Source organism: Colobus angolensis, unplaced genomic scaffold (genome assembly GCF_000951035.1).
Source record: "Colobus angolensis palliatus isolate OR3802 unplaced genomic scaffold, Cang.pa_1.0 Scaffold322, whole genome shotgun sequence".
Classification (NCBI taxonomy): domain Eukaryota; kingdom Metazoa; phylum Chordata; class Mammalia; order Primates; family Cercopithecidae; genus Colobus; species Colobus angolensis.
The window spans coordinates 1,923,326-1,940,072 of NW_012116511.1; the positions used below are offsets into that span (position 1 = coordinate 1,923,326).

At 34.8% G+C, this 16,747-nt stretch overlaps 1 protein-coding gene across 1 annotated transcript in view; it reads right to left on the reverse strand.

Moving 5' to 3' along the window:
* LAMA2 (laminin, alpha 2) overlaps positions 1-16,747 on the reverse strand; it is a 613,484-nt gene that overhangs the window by 201,106 nt on the left and 395,631 nt on the right. The window contains exons 24-28 of the mRNA XM_011951660.1: positions 6,646-6,882; positions 5,242-5,385; positions 4,382-4,561; positions 4,084-4,272; positions 3,867-4,000 (exon numbers count right to left, since the gene is read on the reverse strand). Of these exons, the coding sequence (XP_011807050.1) occupies positions 3,867-4,000; positions 4,084-4,272; positions 4,382-4,561; positions 5,242-5,385; positions 6,646-6,882 (884 nt within the window). The remainder of the gene's footprint in view (positions 1-3,866; positions 4,001-4,083; positions 4,273-4,381; positions 4,562-5,241; positions 5,386-6,645; positions 6,883-16,747) is intronic.

Genomic DNA, 16,747 nt, shown 5'->3' on the forward strand with positions numbered 1-16,747 from the left:
TAGCTGGGAATACAGGTGTGCAACACCATGCCCAGCTAATTATTGTATTTTTAGTAGAAACGGGTTTTATCATGTTGGCCAGGCTGGTCTCGAACTGTTGACCTCAAGTGATCTGCCTGCTTTGGCCTCCCAAAGTGGTAGGATTACAGGCATGAGCCACTGAGCCCAGCCCTTATTATTTTCATAATAACATTTTATTTTCTCTAACTCACTTTATTATAAGAATAGAGTATATAATACCTACACAAATATATGTTACTCTATTATGCTATCAGTATGGCTTCTGTTCAACAGGAGGCTATTAGTAGTTAAGTTTTGAAGGTATCAAAAGTTATATGTGGGTTTCTGACTGCATGAGGTGGGGTTGATGCTCCTAACCACCATGTTGTTCAAGGGTCAACTGCATTTATTGGAACAATGTGATATTTTGATACATAGATAACTTGTAGGATGATTAAATCAAGATAATTAACATTGTTTTGAAGCTGTTTAAATTTCTGGGACTCAGGTACCACATCCTAATATTGCATTTTTGCTTCCTCAAATGTTAGGAGTACATATTAGCAAAAGAGTCACATAAATCATAAGAAGTTCAGTATATTGGATGTCTTATATCCTGTTGATAACTTTTCCCCTACTTTTTAAAATATGAGTGGTTTCAAGTAGACATGGCCAATTAATTAGACATTTATATTCTTGCAAACAGACAACCCAAGGTCATTCCCCATTTGGTTATTTCGCATAGGCACTGGTGAAATGGCTTTTAATTTACTACTATCGTGAATTTCTTCTTCCCAATGCTCTGAATGACCTTTCAAGAACTTTAGAAAACCACCTAGAAAATAATGATCACGCATAATCTAATAATATTGATATCTTTCTGAAGATAAATAATGTTTCAAAATAATATTTTCTTAACTTTATTAAATAATTCCTTCAAGTAACTTAACTCACCTTTTCTGATGGTGAATAGTCATTATAATTGAAAAGAAAATCACAATTGAAAATAACATATTAATACCCTTTTCATTAAAAAATATATGTAGTCCATAAACTGGGACTGTTTTATGATGGACTAACTGGCAACACAAACATGTTTGGCAAACAAACTTTAAAATGTGGCAATGAATAGTTTTGCTTCAAATTAAAATGTGACAATGAATAGTTTTGCTTCAAATAAAAGTTACCTCCAGTAGTTTAAGGAGTTTGAATCAAAACTTTATAACAAGCATAGTAGGTTTTATTGAAACTGAATTATGAATGCATGTTCTCGCTTTGCTAGCATTGTAATCTGCACTCTGAAGATTGGTCTTGAGGAAACACACATTCAATTAAAATTCAAGTTTCACTCTCTGCTCCCTATAAGTACACACAGTAGTGGTAAGCTGTTAACAAACTACTCCCCTCCTGCAAGAAAGACCTCCCTTATGTTCTCTGGGCTCTCTGTGGGAGTAAGAAGGTAACTTTGCATTGGCATCTCCATGGAATTTTATAGCCGGAGGAGCTACTGGCTTCCTTCTCCTTTCTCTTGCACACGAATGCACATAACAGACCAGCAAGTGTTTACAAATCAAGTGAAGCTTGAATGGCAGCAACAACAAATATTTTTGTAATACACCATTTTTTTTCAGGGGATTAGAGGGCAATGGCTTTGATTGGATCAGGGATTTGGCCAAACTCCAGTTTCCATTTAAATGAATACTGAAATGCAAAAGTTGCTATTTCCTTAAATTAAACTTTATAAAAGGAAACAAAAGCAAAGAAAAAAGATAATGCCAGCACTGATACAATGTACAAAGTTCAAATCTCAAATCACATATAAACTCTTAAACTCTCTGCTTTTGAGATTTACATTTATAATTGAATAAATAAAGATACAGGGTTATTTTAATGACTTTAGGGGGACTATTCAAACCTTTTAAAAACCTTTGCCACAATTCCACTGCCTTACACAATCAAATGCTGATGACACGCTTTATTCATTCTTAGTATTGTGAGACTATGACCCTAGTTTTTACTGAGATCAGGAAAAATGTATTCTAAAGTTTCAAAAAAATGTTCACTTAAACCAAAGGATCTCATTTAGTGAGGTATGTAAAACAGTGTGACAAAAGAAAAAGACACGGAGGTGGGGAAGAAAAGACAAAGGGTCACAGTGTAGGAAGGTGAAATTGGTGGGAGAGGAGCAAAGAAAGTATAATTAAAGATGAATGACAATATTGTTTCTATCAGTTCCGCTAACAAGATGTTCTGTTTACTACCAAACTCTTACTGCAGTACAGAACCATTCGCGAAATAATCTATTTGTAAACTCACGAAATTACCTGCTATTTTCTAAGACATGCAAATTTGCTATGGCTTCTGCCACCTAATTTACATTTGATATTCTAAAATAATTAACAGTATAGCTGACAGCATTTTTTAAGTATATGCTTTTTTATTATTTCATATAAAAAATCTCCTGTTATAGTGAGAAATATCAAAAGGAAGCCATAAGAATACAGATATAAAAGTGAGTTTTAGTCCTTGGTTTACTCTTTTACTAAAAGTCTCTACATGAATCAGAAAAGCATTATGGATCTTCTGCATGAAATAAAAGATTTTCTGCTGTCTTGTGTGCTTATTACAGTATAAACATTTGAAAAATAGTATTTTTATATTAATTAGTTGGCCACTGAGAAACTTCATAATTTTTCTGTTTTGCTTTCCTACGCAGGTCTAGGAATTTATTACATAAGACTATTTACAAACATATATTGATTCTGTATTCTTATAGACTGTAACAGAAACTGATGTGAAAGAGAAAATGAGATCTCATATACGAACTCAGTTCAACTTTCTGCCTCCATGGTGTGAAACTTACCTACATCTGTGCGATTTCTCATTTTATCCCATTGGATAAGGTGAACCTTCCACTCAAGCAATATGACCATGAGGGCTCATGACGTGGAAGTCTCCTGGTTCCTCTATTAGTTATTCTCTCTTTATTTCACATTTTAATATTTTCCTCATTACTAATCCTTTCCCATGGTCTGTAAACACACTCTTTCAAATTAAACAATCATCTCTTTACTTTTGACACTATGTTATTCCTTCTTTTTACAATTATATTCATGGAAAATAATAGTTCACACTCATAATATTGGGTTCATGTATCACATTCTTTCTTTAAAAGTTTGAGATGATTTCTGTCCCAGGACTCCACCGACACTGGTATCATGAATGTCCCCAGTGTGTTCCTAAGTGTCAGACCCAACAAGCCTCACTTCCACTGGCCAATTTGGGTCATAAGAAAACATGGACAACGCCCTTGAAGTATTCCCATCATGTAGGTTCGACAACATTGCATTCATTCTTGCTGTTCTGTGTGATTTTTTCAAAGTGATTCAGAATCATTTCTCATCATGATGCATAGGGAAAATGACAACATTGTGTGGCACACTGGGGTGAACAGATAATGCCCACGGTTGGAGGAGACTGGATCAACTTGGCCCTGCCTACTTCTCCTGATGGGTGAAGAAGGTCGCTTTCTCAGCACTCTTATAGTCCGTTAATAGCACAGCAGCTAATTTTACCTGCCCTACAGTACATGATCTCCTGAATTTATCACTGGCATCTTAAACTTACTATGTCTGCAGTGAATTCCAAATATTTTTTTCCCTTTAACTTCCTTCTCATGCTATTTTTCTTTTCTGATGAATGACAGTAACTTCTTCCAGGTCACAGGGAAGCCACTGTGGTTTGTCTTCTATCATTATAGTGCAAAACCAACCACTTCCCAATCTTTCTTATCTGATATCTGTAGGTCAGTAACCTTCCCTACAGACTCTAAAATAAGAGCTTGAATATTTTCTATTACAGTTTACCTGCTTTGTCGCATGAAATTTCCATAAGTAGCCTTGATAAGAATGTAATGAATATCATACAGTATATCCAAGAAGTCTTCTCGGGTCACAGTTCTATGGACTCGAGGATCGTCCCCATAATATTTCCATTCTTTCTGTTAAGAAGAAGAGAAATCACTCTGACAAAACCGAATGCGAAACCATTGGCATCTTTGCACCAAACAATGAATAACTTTACCTCTGTCATTTCAATTTCATGCCTTGTCAATTGGCCAATCAAAGGAGCAGCCATATGCCTGACGATAATTCTAGCATGAGTAGGTGTCCCACCTCGAATGATCACTTGAGGATTATATGTAGAGAAACCTGTTTCCTCCCGAGCCTCAAAATAGATTGCATACTTGAGTTTGCCCCCATAGGCCATCAACTGACAAAATAAAAAGAAGAATGAGGAATTGGATAAATCTCCAAATGTTGTGATTCTAAAAACAAGATTTTATCTTGTTCTCACTTGACATTAAAGTTCTTGTGCTTACCTTCTTTCCTTCAAATTGTTCTGGAAGTTTCCAATAAAAAGGTTCCCAGTGGAGATCTTCTCTCATCAGGTCCATGTGGGCAACAATCTCTGGATGTTGAAAAGCAATGCCCTTGGTGGTCGTGTGCTGCAGAGCCTCATCTACCAGGGGTAGAATGGTCTGCTCAGCCTTCAGAGTTACCTGCAAGGGGTCAAAATACAGCAGAAGGCTGAATTTACACCTTTGGACATTTACTTAAAACTAAGTTATGAACTGCATGTCTATCTGCAGTCCCTATACCCATTCTGATGATGTTCTCACAAGCAACAGAACTCACACATAGTGGGCAAGCATGGCAGGACATAAATCTTTTTGACTAATTCACATAGTGAAAACCACAATGCCTGTGAACACTGGAGCCTTTCACACTAACACAAATGGAATCTAAATGTAGAAGAGTTAAAGGAAAATCAAAAACGAACATGCTTCCACTCCAAAAATCATGATTGCCTGAGGTTGGTTGGAACGAATGTGTGACAAGTTCTGGTTCTCATTGCTGCGTTAGCTCACATCAACGTTCATGCTCTGGTGCCCTCACTCTTCCCATCCCAAAACATAATGCTTCCTGGACAAGGTTCCTCTTTTTCACTTGGCATCTATTTCCTTATCAATAATAAGTCAACTACTTTTAAGGACAAATAAGAAAGGCTTTTACTCCAACTGTATAATGGCACGTGACCCCTTTGCTGTTCCTAAATGTTCACAAAGGAAAAGGTTACTTAAATGTTTTGCCATTTCCTACTACCCCTTAGTGCCTGACTAAAAGACACCAGCAGGAACTAACATTATACCATTACATGGCTCAGCAGTTCCCTACTCACCCACGTCCGGATCAGTCCTTTTGCTTCAGAGCACTGAGTAGTAGTGCCGAAGCAATAGCAGCTGCTGCAGCCAAGTGGATTCTTGGCATCGAGTCCAAATTTGCCAGGCTGGCATCTGTCACAGTGGATGCCTTCCACATTCACCTGAGGAAAGACAAGAGACCCTCAAAGTTTGTAACAGCAAAGTTAGGGGATAAATCACCTTAAGAATGCGTAACAGGAGCACACTCCTTTTAAAAAATTTAAAATAAAACAAAAGAACACTGAATATTAGACTCACATCTCAAATGGCACATGTAGTTAATCTCATTGTTGGGAGTTCATGGGTCTTTTAAAAATGCTTTGTTTTTAAATAGATGTAAGACTAAAGGTATCGTACATTGTTTCTTAAATGTAAGTGGTACATTTTCTACGATTCTGCTCCGAGCAATATGAAAGACTCATGAAAATTTCAAAAGCAACATAAAAACATTGAGTCCTAAACAGTGGTGCTATTAAAAGCTGTAAGAAATAGGCAGCTTGTTAAAATATCAATTTATGTAATTATTATAATATAATATATACATACATAACATGTATTAAATATAATATATGATCATAATTGCAAGATATAATAATGCAGCATTGTACTCGGTGTTGGCTGAAGCCCTTGATGGTAGAAACTGCCGTTCTCCTCAATTCTCAAGGCCCTTTTAACAACCACTCCCTAGATTTTATCCTCCTGTTTCCTCTGTCCTTCTTTGCATAGATTTTATCTTGAAAAGATACCTCTGACACAGTTTAAACTGTATTTATCCTGGAATTGATTTTTCAGAACTATCTGAGGGGAAAAATCCTTTTTATCCTTTTTAATTGGCTCTTTTTCTACATCATTTAACCATATTAATGAGGGCTGAAATTTGCACAAAGTCACTGTTTGTAATGACAGCGTTTATATGTGTTGAAATTTTACTAAACTTCCACAGCAGTAAATGTATTTTCCAGTATACAGCGATTGCAGATTAATTTTTGGAGAAATGGTTTTTATAAGGCTTATTATTTAGCTGTGATTTTCTCTGATGATGCTTAAAAGAACTGTCTTCCCTGTCACTCTTCCCAGGTTGTCCTTATTGAAGCAAAGCTAATATACTTTTTAAAAAATCACTTTACCATTGAAAATATATCATCTCTACCAACTCCAAAAAAAGGTGGGTTTGGGTTGAAAATAAGTTCTAGAAAAGCAGGTTTTATTGGTATGCCAACAAACACCTATCAATGAAAACTCCGTGTCTGGCAATGAGATTTTGTCCATCTGTTTGTTTAGCTTAATGAAGCAGGTATAACAAACACTGAATGAAGTGAAAACTGAGCAATGGAAACAGAATTGAGGGAGGTTTTCCCTAGCTGCACGTCAGCAGCACATACCTTACAAGTGCACTGCCCAGTTTGATCACTACAGGAGCATTTTTTAGTCTCTGAATCACAGGTTGCGGCATCCGTCCCAGGGAGGAAGCAGTCACAGAGATTGCAGCGAGGGTAGTTCCAGTGACCTCGACTGCACTCTGTACATTTTGCACCAGAGAATTTTGGATGACAGTTGCATTGGCCTGTATTTACATTGCATTGGAAATCCAAGGATCCCACTGTGCTGCAGTTACAAGCCTATGGAGGAGATAAAAACAGCAACCATTAACACAACTTTATGGCAAATATCTTAAAATTTTAATTCTAATGTTTCTATGCTTCCATTAAACACGTATTAATCATGTATCTGTTATATGCTTTGTACTATTCTAGTTTAGTCACTTGGGAAACATCAGTGAACATAAACATTAAAACTGCTTCCTGCGTTTATGGAAACAGATGATCGTCCAGAAACCATAGTGCTACGTGAATTAGAAAGAAAATGTGTTTTCTCTCTTTTTGAGGTAGAGAGGGGTTGGGTATGGGTTTTTTCCAATTGCTCTTTGTCTTGAAGATTAAATTTTAGACAAAGTTATTTTACCTTATCATCTTATAATTGTAGCATTTAAACATTTTTTGGAGACATACCTTATGGTCTACTAGAGGGAGACAAGTAAATATGTCAGTTTAACATGATAGAATAAGCAGTATATGAAAGGAGAAGTCCAAAATGCTATGTGAACATATAAAGGGCACCAAACTAGACTTGGGGAATCCAAGGAGTGCTTAAAGAGAAGTAACATCTAGCCTATTGTTTTTTGGCATTTATTCTTGAATACAATTCTGATTTGAAGTCTTTGTTAGTAATGTTTTTCTTTGCCCAAGATATAAACGCGATTTTCTCTTTATTTACATAATTCACATTTTTGCTAGAATTTTTTAAATCTTGGTTTTTTTTTTTTTTTTCCCCCATCAATTTACTGGAATATAATGAGTTCTTCCCGTTTGGGAACATAATTGAGTTTTGATTCAGTACTGTTTCTTCTTTAGATTTGTTTTTGATTTTTACATCTGTTCTAAGTAATCAATTTTCTTTTTCAGGATCACCTATAATTCTTGAAGTACATTACTCTGGTCTCTCTGCCAAATCTATAATATCCTAATGTCTTCTGAAATCATTTTCCTTTGTTTTACGTTTCTTGCTGTATTTACCTCTCAAATTGGTACCCTACTTTTACAGCTCCTGTTTTACAGGAAAAGTTTTATTATATACACATATCACAAATGCTTATTTTCATTACTCTATTGCAATCTTAACTTCTTTTGAATAATTTTATTTCATTTCTCTCATCTTTTATTTCTGCTTATCCATTTGTCTTTTTGTCTTATATTCTCCTTTTAAAGGTTTCTGCTCTTGATTTACAGAGCTCATATCTTCTTGCAAGTTAATAAAAATGCCAAATGAATTTCTAAAATGTCATTTAGGATCTTGGAATAAGTCATTTTCTGGGACCAGTTGTGCCAATTATACATCTACTGTTTCTGAGCTCCAAATTCACCGTGCTTTGTGATACAGTAGGTAGACCCTGTAGACATTTCTCCGTATCAGGTGGCAGAATGATAGGCTTGGTCAATCGAGGCCTCTGGAAGGACCTAATAAGTCCATAATGGTGGCCCACCACACTTCCAAGCTGAGTTCTGGTTCTTCATTAGAATCTTCATCATTATTTTGTATTATTTAGCACGGGAACCCAGTGGCCCAGAAAGAATACCAGCTGGGAGGGCACACTGTCTCTCCATAGGCACTCTTCTGACTAACTTTGGTCTGCACACACACTCTGACTTTGAAGTCTGCTTCTCAGTAGCCCAGCATGCTCCCATCCTCCAAGAGCGGTGGGCAGCTTCTATAGACACACATTTGCCTATGAACTCCGACATGTTTGTTTCTGGTTTTGTTTGACCACCCATAGGCTGTACATTCCTATGACAGCAACACCTTCTTCAAAGACCTTTGAATCTCAGCTTTGCTGCAGGTGGGGAGAAGGAGTATGTCCTCTCTTAGCCCTTAACTCTCACTGTCTTCCTTCCCTCAGCCTAGAGGGAGTAGCTGCTCTTCTGTACCCGTACTCGGGACCCCTTATAGCTTTCTTTTATCCTTTTTTAGTAACCAACCACCTTTTATCAGTTAACAATTCCATTTAAGAAACCAGTGTGGTTTCTGTCTCCCAAGCAGAGCATGACTTGTCATTACAAAGGGCATCACCTCTCTCTGTGTCCGAGTTTGCCACCACATAGTGTATGCACTTTGTCTGTGACTTAACTCTTTTTGGTGCTGTTCTATTATCCTTCTCAGATCTACAGCTCAGTGGTAAAGTCATATGCATAGCACCTTGCCAAATTCCTAGATCCAAATCTGGCTGCATCTCACTGTGTATTTCACACTTTCCCTCCTCAGTTTAATTCTTATATCCACTGCTACCAGGGGTATTATGTTTTTGTTCCTGCTAACAGTAGCTTACTTATGAGATTATCGTTTCTAAGATGTGATGTATAATCACCAGTCCCTCCTCTATTGTCTTTCCTGCCCAAATATTTGGTTAAAAATCTTCCCAGATTCTGATGTTAAAATAATTATCATGATTAGCTTTATTTTTTGTCTTTATAGGTAAGTATTTTTCTATCTCATTATTGCTAATCAGTAGAAAGGCTGCAATAGGGGCTGCTACTAGAAGGTATTTTAAACCCAAAGACCTAAAATGTGATTATTTGTATATTACAAACACGGACACAGCTTCTAAGGCATAGAATAACCCACTAACCTCACCCCCAAGTAACTTAAAGAACATCAGATGTAGAATAAAATCTCAAAATTAGAATGACTTACATATTCACTTACGTAGTTTTTCTTTGCCAACTGCTTTGAGTATGTATTGACTCACTTAAACAAAATGGGCCATAATCAGGTATTAATAGAAAACTATGATATGTTATCAAAACTATAATCATATAATAAATTTAAATTATCCTGTGAGACATCTTTATCTTTAACTAAAATATGCAATTATCCAAATAATTGTATAAAACCAAAGCACGAATTTTTACAAAATTGTTGACAGTACAAATTGTTGACAGTACAGGCCAAATTGTCCAGTACATTGGGACCTTTCCAAATCAGAAAGTTTATTCAGGAAGTTATAGTGGAGAATAAACCAGACCGTTAACCACGTGTTTAGATAGCACTATGGCCAACATCAAACTTAAACCATAATTAGATGTAATATTTGTTTAGCAATAGAGAATTTACTCACTATTCCCCTGCTAGTGAAAGAAGGCAGGCTTCGTATTCTACTTCAATAACAGCTGAAATGATGTGCATGCTCATACCTTAGCACAGAGAAATTATCCGTGACACAAAGAAAGGGAAGCTATAAATCTCAAATCACTGTTCATTTAAAATAGTCATTCCCGTTTTAAAAACAGTAAAACACATGCTCATAAATAAATTACTTGAGAGGGCTCTGATACAGTTGGATATGTCCCCACTAATTCTCATGTTAAAATATAATCCCCAGTGTTGAAGGTGGAGCCTGGTGGGAGGTGTTTGGATGTTGGGGGTTGAGCACTCAGGACTTGGTGCTGTCCTTGCAGCAGAGAGTGCCAACTGGCAAGATCTGGTTGTTTAAGTGCATGGCATCCTGCCTTTCTCCCGAACCTGCCATGTGGAAGCCTGTCCCCGCTTGGCCTTCCACAATATTGGAAGCTTCCTGAGGCCTTCACCAGAAACAGATGCCACTATGCTTCCTGTACACCCTCCGGAACTGTGAGCCAATTGAACCTGTTTTCTTATAAATTAACCAGTCTCGGGTATTTCTTTACAGCAATGCAAGGATGGTCTGACACAGGCTCTATGAGGCTTTTTTGCTGTTGTTGTTTGTTTGTTTGTTTTTGTAATTCTTTATAACGGCGAAGTGTTTCTTGATTCAGAAGTTTAGACTTTTAACAGTGATTTTAAAGTAATCAAAAAATTCAATCAACTTTAGTTAACAGAATATTTATCTAATGATCAGTAAAAATGATAGTACCAAACATATAACTACATTTTAACAGAAACTGGGAATGTATTTTATCCTGATTTCGATATTGAACATGAGGTATCAACTTCCATTTCAGGAGTTGAATTAGAGTTTGGCTATATCACAGCATTTTGTGGATAAAATGGAACTCTTGTAAGTTTCCCTAGGGCTTATTCCTGAGTCCAAGTGATAGAGTGGATGCTTGCATTTGAAGCTGAAAATGCAAAAGTGTGTCATAGACACTTAAAGTAGCGTTCATACTCATCAGAACACTTTGAAATTCTGAGGAGCTTTTGTTTTGTTTCTAAAAATGTAGCTCTCTTGAATTTTAAACGTAATAATGCTATTGGCAATAGAAAAATGAATGTCCTGTCCAGTTTTTATTTTCTCTAATCACATGTCTAATGGAAGTCAGACATCGGAACTTCCTTGAAGAATCATCAGTACACTTGTTTTCCTCTAGGGCAGCATATTCTCAACCAGGCTCAAATGTTTTATCATACATGTGAAGATGGTTAGAGTCTATTATTTTATCTGTGCTAACTCAGTGGTAAAAAGAGTTTATATCTCTATAGGGTACTGCTATTAGGTCAAGCAGAATCACACTGGGTCATCATGTTCCAATATTTCACAACCCAATGGAATCAATTGGAATGACACTCACTAACATTAAAAAAAAAAAATGCCCTTATTATTGGTCTTCAATTTAATGAAAACACTTCAGCACTAATCCTACGTGACCTTTGTGTTGCGTTAGGCACTGAAGAATATTCTTCTTCTGAACAGTCTCTTCTTAGTTTTTATAGTATTTATTCTTCTTTGTTAAGCTATTAAACTACACAACCAAATAAAACAAAAATACAGACCAAGAAACAATTGTTTTTAGATATTGAATTACAGGAAGCACAGGACTGTGATTTCTGAGAGAAGGAAAAAAACATGAAGCAGAGTACAGAGGCAATTTCTAGGCTGCAACACAGAGAGGGTAAACCCAAAGCCCGTATTATAGCTGAGTTGAGAGACAAAGAGTTGAATCTGAGGAAGCTGAGGCTGCTAAAACTTATGATGCCAAATAGAATATGTGTTCAAAAAGAAAGAAGTTAGATAGAAAGATAATTTCAGAGATGTGCAGAAGGGTTCCCTTGAGTCACTGGCTGAATGCTGACAGGTACATGCATGGGATGAAGGAAAATGGCATTGGAAAACCCTAGGCTGAAAATTTCTTAGAGCCCAGAGAAAGCTTGGAATAAGCCATATTTTCAACAACCAGAGTAAAGAGACGTAGTAACCAACTAGGTAGTATTCTCAGAAGTTTCACGGCTTAGTAGAGGGGCTAACTGACCCCTGGCTTTCAGACTGTTCTGCTGCACCTTCCCTAACAAAACTTAAAAGCGAGCTTCAAAAGAATCCAAGTGACCCGTGACTATCTAAGCTATTTTCCAGGATAAAGTTCAACATTCTTTAAAGAAATACAATAAAATCCAATACACAACAACGAAAAGTATATAATACCTGGCATCCAAACAAAAATTATCAGGTATGTAAAGAATCAAGAAAATATAACTCATAAACAGGAGAAAAATCAGTCAATAGAAATAGTCTTGCAATAAAAAAAGATGGAGTTAGCAGACAACCATTTAAAAAATGCTAATGTTTATAAACATTTTATTTTCAAGAACAAACGAAAAATTGTGAATATAGTAAAGAAATAAAAGACATACAATGTCCAAAAGGAAATTTAAAAGAAAAAAATACAATGTTTAAAATAAAAAATAGACTCAATTGGATTAAAAACAGGTTAGGCTGCATTAAAAAATCAGTGACTTTCAACACTTAACAATAGAAACTATCAGAAATAAAAAATACAGATACAAAAATAATAATAATAAAAAGAACCTCAGTGAGATGGAAAATATCAATTGGTCCAACATACAAAAAATGATTTCCAGAAAAAGACAGTTGGAATGAAGAACAGAAAAATATTTAAAGATATAATGGCTGACAACTTTCATTTCCAAATTTGATGAAAACTGTAATCCTACAGGGTCAACAGATCTAATTAATCCCATGAAAAAATAATTATTAAACACACACAAAAAAACAAAAAGCATAATTAAATTGCTGAAAACCAGTATTTAGGATTACATACTCTGCAAAAACTTGTTTAGAAAAAAAAAGAAAAAATAAGTAAAATAAAAACTTACTGGAACAACCAAAAAAAAAAAAAAAAAGGATAAAATCATTGTCAGCAGACTTGCTATAACAGGAATAAAATGATAAAGATTAGGGAAGTAGTTAATGGAAGAGGAAAAATGACATGAAATGAAAATTTTAATGTACACAAAGGAATTAAAAGCATTAGAATTGATATGTACATGGAAAATAGCTATAGGAGAAATTTTTCTTGTTTAAAAAAGATAATTGACTATTGAAATCAAAATAATAAGCTTACATTGTCAGATGTATAATATATAGAAGTAAAAATATATGACAACATAGTACAAAAGATAGGAAAGGGGATTGGAGGTTTACTGTTGTAAGGTTCTTATGCTAAACGTAAAGTGGTATAATATTATTTTAATGTACATTCGGGAAAGTTAAAGATGTATATTCCTAGACAAAACCAAAGAAACAAAATGAATAGGTATCTTTAATAATCCCAAAATTCAAGAGAAGATGTTATGCAAATTAATGCAAAAGAAGGCAGGGCAATAAGAAAAAAAGAAGGCAAGAGCAGATAAGACAAGCCAAAGCAAACAGCAAAGTGTAGGCTTAATCCAATCATACCAATATTTACATTAAATGGAAATGACTTAACTCTCAAATTAAAAGGCTAAATTATTAAGATTGGTTGAAAAATAAAGATCTAAATATATGTTATTTACACACACACACACTCTCTCTCTCACACACACATAAGCTGGGCGTGGTGGTATACACTTGTAATCCCAGAATTTTGCAGAAGGATCATTTGAGCACAGGAATTTGAGACCAGCATGGGCAATATAGTGAGACCTCATTTCTACACAAAAATTTAAAAATTAGCCACACATGGGGGTGTGCGCCTGTAGTCCCAGCTACTCTGGAGGCTGATGTGAGAGGATTTCTTGAACCCAGAAGGTGGAGGTTGCAGTGAGCTGAGATCACACTACTGCACTCCAGCCTGGGCAAGGGAGTGAGACCCTGTCTCAAAAAAAAAAAAAAGAAAAAAAAAAAGTACACATTAAAATACTAAAAAGAGAGATGAAATAGGTGATGGTGTGAAAAATATATACCACACAAACATCATTTAAAAAATTGGAATAGCTAAATAAATATCAGAAAAGTGTACTTCTAAACAAGGAATGTTACCGGGAATAAAGAGGGACATTTCACAATGCCAAAAGGTATCAACTTTTCAAAAAGACATAGCAATCCTAAATGATCATGCACCTAATATCACTGCTCAAAAATACATGTGAATAAAACCTGAGAGAAGTGAAAGAAGAAACAGACAAAGTTATAGTCCAACACTCTCAGTAACTGAGAGAACATGTAGATATAAAAACCATTAAGGATAATTGACCTGTATAGAAGTTTTCATCCAACAACTCCATAATACACATTATTTTCAAGTGCACATGTTATAATAAACAAACTGAACACTATTCTGGGCCATAAAACTAAATCTCAATAGTTTTCAAAAGGTCTGAAATAATGCAAATTATGTTCTCAGACCAATTTAGAATTAAACTAGATACTAGCAACAGTAAAGATACCTTGACAATTCCCCAAGTATTCAGAAACTAAAAATTATCTCCAAAATAAATGAAAGATTATATTAAACCGAGTGAAAATTAAAGCACAACATATCCAAATATGTGGAGTACAAACAAAGTAGTTCCTGGAAAAAAATTGTAATATAAAATGCCTATATTAGCAGAGAAAAAAGATTACAAATCAAGGATCTAAGGTTTAACCTTAAGAAACTTGGAACACAAGAGAAAAATTAAACTCAAAGTAAGCAAAGAGAAGGAATGCTCTTTTCATACAAGTTGTTACATTTATTAGGCAAAAGTTGTTCCTGTTTCTACCGTATAATTATTTTAATGTCTATAGGATCTATAGTGATGTCCCCCTTTATTTATGATTTTGATTGCTTGTTTCTTCTCTCTTTTTTCTTGATAAACCTTTCTAGAATATTATCAACTTTACTGATCTTTTCAAAGAACCAGCTTTTGGGTTCCTCTAAAGTATTTCTGTTTTCTACTTCATTGATTGTGCAAACTCTTTTAGAAATTATGAGGAGGGAATACTTCTGAGTCCATTTCATGAGGCTTGCAGTATCTCATCCCAACAACGCCACAAGAAAAAATAAGTTCATACCAATATTCCTTATAAACATAGATCCAAAATCATTAACAAAATGCTAGCAAACAGGATTCAACATAATTTTAAAAGGATAATCCCAATGGCCAAGCAGGATTAATCTAAAGACTGCAAGACTGGATTGACATTTTGAAAATCAATCAGTATAATCTGTCATATTAACAGCTGAAAAAGAAATATCATATGGTCATCTCAATAGATGCAGAAAGTCCATTTACCAAAATTGAACACATATTCTTGATAAAAGCTCTCAGCAAACTAAAAACATGAGGAGGCATCCTCAAACCAATAAGGAGCACCTATAGGTAAAATACAGCCAACATCATTTTCAATTGTGAGAGACAATGCTTTCCACTTAACATAAGAAATAAGGCAAGGATATTTTCTTCCACCACTTCTAGTCAATAGTTTACTGCAATAGGACAAGAAAATGCCACAGAAGTTACACAGATTAGAAAGGAAGTAAATTTCCCCTTGCAGATGACATGATTACCTACAAGAAAATCCCACTAAATGGACCGAAAAGTAAGTAGAACTAATAAGTTTAGCAAGATTACAGTATAGAAGGTTAATGTATAAAAATTATTGTATCTTTCTATTCTAGTAACAAATAATTTAAAACTGAAATGGAATACAGTAGCATTTGCTTTTGATCAAAAATATGAAACACTGATAAATTTAACAATACATATGCAAGGCTTGCATATCAAAAACTAGAAAACATTTCTGAGAAAAAAATTATAACGACCTAAATAAATGCAGAGTTATGCCATGTTCATACATTGGGACATCTAATACTTGTAAGATGTCAGTTCTTCCCAAATTGACCTATTAATTCAATATAATTTCAGCCAAATCCTAGCAGGCTTTTTGGTAAAGAACTGACATGCTAAATTTAAAAGTTATGTGGAAATGTAAAGGAGCTAAAATACTCAAAAGGTATTGGAAATGATGAATGAGGTTGAAGAGTTTACAATACCTGATTTTATGACTTGCTGGAAAGCTACAACAATTAATATATTAACTAGTATTAACATAAGAATAGATCAGTGAAGCAGAAAAGAGTCCAGAAATGCATAGTTGATAGATTTTGACAAAGGAGCCAAAGTAATTCAATGGGAAAAAGATAGTCTTTACAACAAATAATGTTTGAAAACTTGGATATCCATAAAAAGTGAACTTTGACCATTACCTGATATATAGAAAAATTAATATTCAAAATGAAATACAAATCTACATTTAAGAGCTAAAACTATAAAGCTTCTTGAAGAAAACCTGGGAGAGAAATCCTTGGACCTTGTCTTTCTTGGGTAGAACATAAAAAAGTATGGACTATAAAAGAAAAAGATAATAAGCTAGTGTTCATAAAAATTAGATGATGAAACCAGGTAAAAAGCAATCTATATGAAAAGTAAGCTTTAGCATATGTTAAAGAACATGTATCCAGAATCTATAAAGAATTCTTGCAATGCATTACTAAGGAAACAAATAACTCAAAATAGAAATGGGCATAAACTTTGTAAACACTTCATAAAAGAAGATGTATAAATGACAAATAAATAAAAAAAGATTCCCAACATTATTATGCATTAAATAAATGCAAACAATAGAAATACACATGCCTCAGAATTCTTAAAATTAAAATAGGGTTAACATTCCAAGAGTTGGTAAAGATGTGGAGT